This window comes from Mytilus californianus, unplaced genomic scaffold (assembly GCF_021869535.1).
Source record: "Mytilus californianus isolate M0D057914Y unplaced genomic scaffold, xbMytCali1.0.p SCAF_5, whole genome shotgun sequence".
NCBI lineage: Eukaryota > Metazoa > Mollusca > Bivalvia > Mytilida > Mytilidae > Mytilus > Mytilus californianus.
In genome coordinates, this window is record NW_026262701.1 from 112,743,359 (window position 1) to 112,753,022 (window position 9,664).

Here is a 9,664-nt window from a genome sequence, read left to right on the forward strand (position 1 = left end):
ATTAACTGATCTCTCTTATAAATTAACCCTGTAAATTACTTATCGAGTACTCGATGGTTTTACCGAGCGATACTTGAGTACTCGCTCGAAAAAATATCATCAAAATGGAAAAACAAAATTATATACATTTTACGTATTGTGAGTCGTTGTTTAATGGACTTTAAACCCTCAACATTATTATCGTGGTGTATATAATAATCACTGGAATTTTGATATCATTATCAATACCTCATTTACTACATGTGCTAATCATGTAAACAATAATCTAATCAATTATTAAGTTACCTCCTATTGGAAAAAATGATAACAAAGTCTAACCAGATCAAACAACAGTATCTTGTAATCGTGAAGAAAACACATTAATGTTTGACAAAGGGGTTTTGAGAACTTACCCTTAAATGCATTTAATCATTCTCTGAGAAGAACGACTTTGCTTTTATTTAGAAATATTATCTTGTCAACTATTTTTGACAGAGTCGGTGCCTAACTTTGTTAAGTACAACATATTGCAAACAGTTCTGCAGGCGAAAACATTTGCTCGGACGGTACAGATGTGGTGGAATGGCTAAGATGCGTTTAGCCAAAAGTGTTAGCTAGGAAAGCTGCTCTCGTGCATAGCCCACCGTTTTACGACAGATTGTTTTTAACAATTCAGCGAAAACATTCGACATGTTTTTAATTTTGATTAATCAAAGATTACTATTTATATTTCCTAGATACGCTCTCAATATAAAATCATTTCATTAAAATAAAACAACTACATTTTAACAGGAAACTGAATACTCGATCAATATTTTGATATTCGATACTCGGTTCGACCTATCAATACTCTAATTGTCATCCCTAGTATATGTGAAAGGCAGTATAACAATAAACTGGTCAATCTCTTTCATGGCCGCAAAAAATCACACGCATTTCAAAACAGTAAACTTTCATTTGATCTTGATCAGATGTCGAGAAAGTGAATTAATAAAATGAAAAACACTTTATAAATTGTGAGCACATTGGCATTAAGATTATGCAAATTAATTAACAACCTGATTTATCGCTACAAATGGGTGCAGTCATAACCTGTTCGAAAATATACTTTGAGCAGACCTTATGACTGCTCTCTAAATTAACCGAAAATTTTAGCAGACCTGCAAGTTTACTTTATCTTTATCAGAATAGACTTTGGTCTGTTTATTTAAGACTGCTGCACACCAGACATGAGGACAGGTCAGCTTGACTAGACCAGATATATGGGAGGGTCAGCTTGACCATACCAGTCTTGTGAACAGGTCTGATGTTAACCTGTCCTTTGAACAAGTCTGCAATTTCACAGACCAGTCATGTCAGTCATGGGAAAAGGTCTGCTTTTTAATCGGTCCTATGTTTTCACTGACCGGAAGTCGATACTCAAATGATATTCATCATTCAAAGCGGTACTGTTTACTTATTAACTTTGGATCATGCTACCTTTCTCTTGGAGCAGACCAAACCAAAGTTTACTTTTATTAGAACAGGTCAGTCTAGATCGATGACTGCTTTAAATACCGGACCTGGTCACAAGTAAACCTTTGTATAGGACTGGTTTTGGCAAAGTTAACTTCGTCCAGAGTTAACTTTAATATTGGACCTGTCATAAAGTTAATTTTTTGGGCAGTCATAACATCAGTCCAAGGACCTAGTCTGCTATTAAATTAATATGAATTATGTCCTAGGACCGGTCGGAGCAGTCATAAATCCTGTCCAAAGTTAATTTTCACCAGTTATAAAGTCTGGTCATCCAGTTATCTTGCTGTGCAGATAGGACTGCACCCATCTCTAGTTACCTTAATTATCTTTTGATGTTTTTTTGTGATAAGTTTCATCTCTATCCACTCGACTCCGAATGAGTTTTCTGATAGAGTAAACTGAAAATGCGATAACGTCATAAGACAAACTTTAAAGGTATTGGCATTAATTGCCTAGGAAAAGTGTGATGAACATATTAGAAGTGATCTTTCAAACTCGAGGAAGGTTCTCGGTTATTTCTCATCACAAGTCCATCGCCTTTTGGTGAAAAAGTAACCGAGAATCTTCCACTCGTGTTTTGGTGAATCATAGATAAGCAATAACTATAAAATGTGTTACCTGACACCTAGATCTAATCCAGTTACCAAAATCAGGTGATACACAACATTGAAGATGTTTGCGATTAACTGTAAAAGAACTCCAGGGATAACAATATTCTGCAAAATGAAACCCTCTTGGATCAAGAACCATCTAATAAGGTATAGATTTTAGTAGCTTGCATAAACAGTAAATTTTCAACAAAAGTAATAATATAAATGATTTCCTTTAAGACGTTTAAATGTTATTTATTCCATACAAATCACGTGCTGTCTTGATGCAGCACACTTTTTGTATTAGCGATAAAAATGAAAAAGCGAATAGATAGTTCTTTGCTTTTTCTTCTGGTAATTTTAAATACAATGCTTATTGACTTTATCACTAATGTATCAAGAATGTTGCAGGCAAAAATAAGTCCCTACTTTATAAATAAGTCCAATTGTATCTTAGAAAAATCATCTATATCGCTGACTGCAATTTTGCAACAAAATACAGAGAAAGAGGTTTCAGTTTTTCAAATGGAATATGTCAAATGTGGTCAATGGTCCTATTTCTGAAAAAGAGTTTCTATCAGGTTCACCTCAAAATTTAAAATTGGTAAAAGTCAGTAGTCAAAGAACTATATCACAGTATTCTATTTTGTGACCTTCCTTTTTACACAAACAATAGTGTTAGATTCCTTGTCAGCTGGAACAACTACGTTTTTATCACGAAGGGGAATACAAATTCTACAGCATCTTTGGTATTGTAAATGGATTAAGGTCTGGCGTTTTTGGCTTTTAATGTTGTAGATAAAACGCTTTACTATTGTTATAGTGAATTTAACGAATTTAATCTCTTCAACAAAGGATCAAGTTTGACGCTCCAGTTCTTGAATATTTTCAACAAAATTCATAATGATTATCAAATTATAGTTCTATTGCATACGTTTCGGCTCCCTACAAAACGTTGTTGGTTCATGATAAATGTTTTACGTAGATTATCGCGTTCAATTGTCCATGAATATCTCGTGATAATGTTACCAGTCCGAAAGTTCTGTGGTAATAGTTGGAAACTTTTAAAATGAAGGTGAAAGTGACAACACAAAGATGAACAATATATAGAAACTCAGTTATAATATCACATATTATGGTATTTATGTGATTTTAGACGCTGTTAAAATAACTTTTATGTACTCGGAATAAGAAATAGTTTGGTCGTTTTTTGTGTGTCCTGTGTGCTTTATGCTTTCATATTTTCCTTTTCTATATTGCCTGTTCAACCATTTAACCTCGAACGTGCATAATGAAGTTTTTGTTGAACTCTCATGTACACAAAATTCGGTATCCTTCGTTTTCTTCCTGAAATGACTGCTAACAAAATTGCAAAATTTGATTCAATTGCATTAAAATAAGATATGTCGAGCATTGATATATGTAAACATATGAATCAACAACACGATATGATTTTAGAGATAACATGTAGCAATAAATTAAAGTATTTCATTATAAACATCGGATAGTAGTTATCTTATGTTCTGTATATTATTTTTGGTGAGTCCTATTTTAGAATTTTAACCTAACCACATGTTGTGCCTGTATCACATCAAGACCATATCTTGATCTTGTGATGTCTGTTTTGTTGTTTGTATTTGTTTACATTGTATTACTGTTTTGATTAGGAGTCACATGATAGTGGTTGATGTAGTCTGTTTTATTGTATGGTATAGTCTATGTATAACATATTAAAGGCTAGCTTTCTGCTGTAAACAACTCACCTGGCACTGTAAATATCTCATGAGAGCAAATGTTATTGCACATCCCTGAAAAATCATTTCAATTTTGTTATGTAAATATAATTACATTTTGATATAGATATAGAACTAAACTAATTTCTTTTCAAATTTCAATATGTGGCATTACTTTATTAACAGTTATATACAAATAAAAAGATGTGGTATGATTGCCAATGAGACAACTCTCCACTAGAGACTAAATGACGAAGAAGTAAGCAACTATAGGTCACTATACGGCCTACAACATTGAGAAAAACCAATACCTCACTGCAAGCTTATAAAGGCCTCGAAATAACAAATGTAAAACATGCATGCAATTTAAAGGTGAAATAACATCCTGATTTATGAAAAAACAATAAACAGAAAACAAAGATATTATGCAGCATAAAAAAACAACCACTGAATAACAGGTTCCTGACTTTGGACAGGCATATTCTCAACGTGGCGGGAATAAACATTTTAACGGTCGCCTAATCATTTCCCCTCACTTGGGACAGTAGTACAACAAAAATGCAAAATAACAAACTGTACAAAACAATAATCGAAAAACAAATTGGATAAAAATCAACAAACATCCACTCAATGAAAAGCTCCTGATTTGAGACAGAATGTGGCGGCGTTTAACATGTTTGTGGGCGCCCAAACCTCATACCTGAATACATTTCAGTTCTTAAGGTTTCTTTGTCATGATAAATTGGCCATTTAATAAAATAGAGATTGAAAACTGAGAATATGTCAAAGAGGCAACAACCCGACCAAAGAGCAGAAAACAGCCCAAGGCCACCAAAAGATCATCAACGCAGCGAGACATACCGCACATTGAAGCGGGCTTCAGCTGGCCCCCAAATAATAATGTATACTTGTTCAGTGAAAAAGACGACACACTAAACTCTGAAACATACAAATAAACCAAAAAAAAAAAAAAAAAAAAATCCAAAAAACACCATAATTATAATAGCTAGAAGGTTCCTAAATTGGGACAGGCGCTAAAATGCGGCCAGGTTAAACATGTTTTTTGTTAGATCTCAAACCCTCTATTGATTTGATTCTCCAATTTTGATTTGTTTCGAATGACAATGATGACAGTTATGTAGACAAAACGCACGTCTGGCACATCAAATAAAAGGACTGGTATCTTTCATGAGTTTTTAAAACGACTAAGTCGATGCCAATTTGAGAAGACGATTTGTTCTCGATGTTATTACCAGCCCAGCAGTCAGCACTTATGTTGACATGAAGTATCAATAACAATAAAATCATACTTGTTATTAACAACAATGTGTAAATTCTGTAGACATCAACATTTTTTGTTTCGGCTCAGATACATAATATGACTTATTTATAAAAAAATCTTATTTTAAGTAACAAATTAATGAAGTAATACTTGTTGTCTATGATTTTGTATCTAAATATTACGTGTTGTACTGTGATTACACAATCTATATTACTTTGTGTTAAGAGATCGTAGACTTGTTGCCAAAATTCTGTCAAATATGATCAATTAAAAAAATAATTGATAGTTCTCTTATTGGTTACAAAAATGACACATATTGTGGTTTGTTATTTTCCATTGTAATAAAAGGTCATACTATTTAATATATACATTTACTGTAAGAAACATGTCAAATCATTCGAAACACAAACGTTTGTCTTCCCTAGCCATATGTAAACCTTTGACAAATTTGGCTTTATCTTCATTGCTGTTTAAATGTTTTTATAGACTAGTTATATAGCTGTTTCGAGTGCCACTGATAAGTCTTATGTAGAGGAAAAACGCGCGTGGCGCATTGTTCATGAAAAGGAACAATATTTCACAAATAAAAGAGATGTGTGACACGGGACTAAATTTGATCTAAATTAAATATATTTTAAGACTTGTTGTTGCAGCATCAAATGTTAAATCTTTCTACTTCAATAAATCATTGTTTTTATAGTTAGAAATATACTCCTTTCTAGGCTTAAACAGCCAAAGAATAACAGGACATTCAGCAGAATGGCGAAATAATTCTTTGTTGTGACTATTTGACTTGCACATGCTTTGAAATGTTATAGAACACAGCAATCGTTCAAAAAGATATTTAAAAAGTTTTTTTATGTTCAACTTTTTAATAGCAAACGCTAATCTAACGGACATTTGTGCTCTATGTTAATGTAACCAACATGTTTGTGTTCGGAGACAATTTTTGCTAAAGACTGAAAATATCCCTTTAGACATTACTTTTATGAGTGCTTACGCATGTACGTCTCAAATATCCCAGTAAATTTGAGAATAAGGATACTACCAAAAATAGGTCTGCTTCATATCTTGATCTCTTCCTCGATTTTGACACAGATTCACTTCAAACTAGAATCAATGACAATACAGATGCGAAAGATACCAAAGGAATATTCAAAACTAATAAATATAACCAACTTCAAATTTCTCAGTAGTCACATACTCTGTTGTCCATAGTATGGCGTTTACATATCTCAAAAGAGAGGCGAAAGATACCAAAGGGACATTCACACTCTAAGTGTGATCCTTACACAAAGACTTCTGCAACAGAGTTATGACGAAGGGCGACTGATGTCGACACTTTAAACGTTTTACAAAATTTGAACATAAATAAACAACTGTCGCCTTAATTGACTGCATTTCTTTTTATTTCCGGTGGTTTTTCAGGGCCAAATAAGCCTGAAAACGTACCTTTCATTGTGTCATGTTTTAATCTAAAACTTACTTACTGGAAATCCAGCAATAGCAATTGTCACGTACTGACCACTCAGTCTGAAAAAGAAGGTCAATATTTTGATAATTCATAAAGTTCCTGACGAACATGAGGAACAATCATGTTAGTAACGTTGATATCAATTGTGTAGGTCTCATGGTGTTCATGTTTTTTTTTTGTGCTCTTATTCAATATTCCTCAATTAAGCTCTTGAAACGCAGTCAATTGCATAAGAAACATTCAGTACCTAAATTTTAAAGAAACAATCTGAAAAGAATCAGTATATGATATGTATATTTACAACACAATACTGTTACTAATCGGTTATGTTTTGATATTTGATGTTATTCCCTATTGATAGAAGTTTAGTAGGTTTTTCTATATGAATGGGATTTCGAATAAATAAGCATATTCACCTGCGGAAAAGTATATTCACCGCGCAAAACGTCGCGTGCTTTAACGTGTATAATTATGTTAAAATCGTTTAATGTAAAACTGGTTTTGGTAAATAATTGTCATTACATATATTTCTCTCGGTACTCTCTCGGAATATGGAATTAAACAATAATTCGATTTAAAGGGCTTGACCGTTAAATCGCGTTATCAGAGGAAGGCAAGACTTGTGACAGTTCATGCACAGTTCAATGTAACGCACATGTCCTAATTCGATTACACGGCATATCAATTGTAACAGCCATAGCACTCCTCATAATATTCTGAATGCACGGTCTGCTAGGAAGTAACTGAATATATCTAAGGTCAGATTGTTGAGTTTGTTGTACGCACAATTAATGTAAATTCTTATCTTACGTTAATTTTTCAATTTGCAACATATTATTGATTGATTAATACTCATTCTCTGTAACCACTTAAACTTTTTCGGCACACATAGTCACCGATCTTTTTGAAAATTGGCTGATATGTATATCCTATTAGCCTAGTCAGAAAAATAATGCCAACCGCTATATATATTGGTTGGTTACCATGGTAACAGCGGAGAAAGTTGGGAATTTTGAGAAAAATACAATAAATTGGTGTAGTGTTGTGAAATTATGCGGCTACATCTATTAAAAAGAAACACAAAAACAATTAATTTCAGCCTTGTTTTTATCAAAAATCAAAAAAAGTTATGGGGAATCTACCTAGAAACATCTGAAATTAATTTCTAAAAAATGGTCATTGTGCAATATTCCTCAATATTGTCAAATTTGAATTGCTATAAATTTAGTCCATTTAATACATAAATATAAGAAAATATATAGAAAACTTTTATATCTTCATAAAACGTGACCTGACTAACGCTGACAATGACAGGACCAAATGAAAATGCTCATTACTTTTTTATTTCTTAAAGGATTTATGTTAAATTTGAAATATAATAAAATTTGATCATTTAATATATAACTATATGAAAAAATATAGAAAAAAATATTAAAAAATTCCGAAAAATTCCGAAAACGTGACCCTTCTAACGTTGACAATGACCTGACCAACAACAGCAATGACCTAACCGATGAAAATTTCTGTGTTATTTTATATCATTAAAAAAAAGGGGGAAAATATATGTTTTTGGGTAAAAAAAAACTTGACCTGACCAACGTTGACTGTGTCCTAGTCGTTGTACTACCTAATACTTATTTATATCTTATAGGAGTTGCTTAAAATTTATATAAAAACCCCATTAAGATTGAATGGTAAAGTCTTTATCAAAAAATAAAAAAAACTGGGAAAAACAGTTTAGGGTACTGTGACGGGCACCAGGTTATTTAAACTTTTTATGGTATTGAGTAGTATATTGTATTTTACTGTGTTAATTTGTAAATTATGTTGTGTGTATTACCGGTTATAATTTGACACGTTTGATCACAAATATAAAGTAACACACAAAAGGTGTGAAGTAGGCCAAAAATACATGTAAGTTGATAAATCCAATATAATTGTTTTTTTAATATTTTCATAACAGTAAATAATTATTGAGGCATGCCCGAGCCTTGTGTAGGATATCTTGGTAGTTTTAAATATTTTCATAAAAAAAATAAACATTTCGCGGACTACTTGAGGTATGCCCGAGCCCCTGCATGTACGATATCTTGGTAGTTTAAAATATTTTGATAAAATATAAGTAAACATATTCAACGACTTAACATGAGGTATGCCAAATGTTCTCGAAAGTCAATACATTTATCGTTTGCTAATATGTTTGAAAAGCATTTTATATTTTCTTATTTGATAAAATTAATGGTTCAATCTAAGTGTTTCTATAAATTTGATGCAAAGCCTATTACATATAAATAAGTATAAAGTCATTTTTCCTGGTCTTGATAACGGTCAGAATATAGGACAGAAAGTCACAGACAAAAAGTCAAGGACAAAAAGTCACATGTATTATATGTTATAAACATTGAGTCCTGTTTCAAAGTAAAATCTATTTTTTTTTTGTTAAAAGAAAGACAATTTCCTAATTTTGAGAAACATCTTTCTGTAATGGGCTTTCAGCATGTTAAGTGAAAATCAAATTATATGTACATGTATATAATTCTTTTAAAGTTACCCTTTCACGGTAAAGAGTTATCATAATTTATGGTCAATATTTTTTAATTTGCTGCTAAAAATCCATAAAGATAATTGTTATTTTCTGAAATTTCAATAATCCAATGCCTAATAATAATGTTAAGATAGTGCTACCATAGGCGGATCCAGGGGCCCTGAGGGCCCGTCCCCTCCTTATTTATTGGAAATATTTGGTTGATTACATATGGATCACTGAAGCATAAATGTAGCGGGCCATCACTTTAGACAGACAGTTGGACCCCTTATATGAAAATTGTCCAGATGGTATATTTCCCCCCACTGCTCGTTTTAAGACCCGCAGCCACAATCTGACAGATTTTCCGCGGGTCCTCGTAGGGAAACGAATCTTTTTGGAAAATCTCGAAAATTCCTCCCCGGCCAGAACGGCAAACAAGCAATGTTTTGGATGGATAGCAGGGACCATCGGGTCAACGGCCGACAGTACCCGCCCTTGTTGGTTACGCCCTTTGTTTGCTAAAGAACCCTTGTGTTAATTCTTTTAGGGGCACCCAAGTTG

The 9,664-nt window shown here is 32.7% G+C and overlaps 1 protein-coding gene across 1 annotated transcript in view; it reads right to left on the reverse strand.

Moving 5' to 3' along the window:
- The window catches only part of LOC127702876 (multidrug and toxin extrusion protein 2-like), a 154,814-nt gene extending 148,203 nt beyond the window's left edge, over positions 1-6,611 (reverse strand). The window contains exons 1-2 of the mRNA XM_052207180.1: positions 6,593-6,611; positions 3,851-3,895 (exon numbers count right to left, since the gene is read on the reverse strand). Of these exons, the coding sequence (XP_052063140.1) occupies positions 3,851-3,871 (21 nt within the window). The 5' untranslated portion in view covers positions 3,872-3,895; positions 6,593-6,611. The remainder of the gene's footprint in view (positions 1-3,850; positions 3,896-6,592) is intronic.
- Between the last annotated feature and the right edge of the window lie 3,053 nt (positions 6,612-9,664).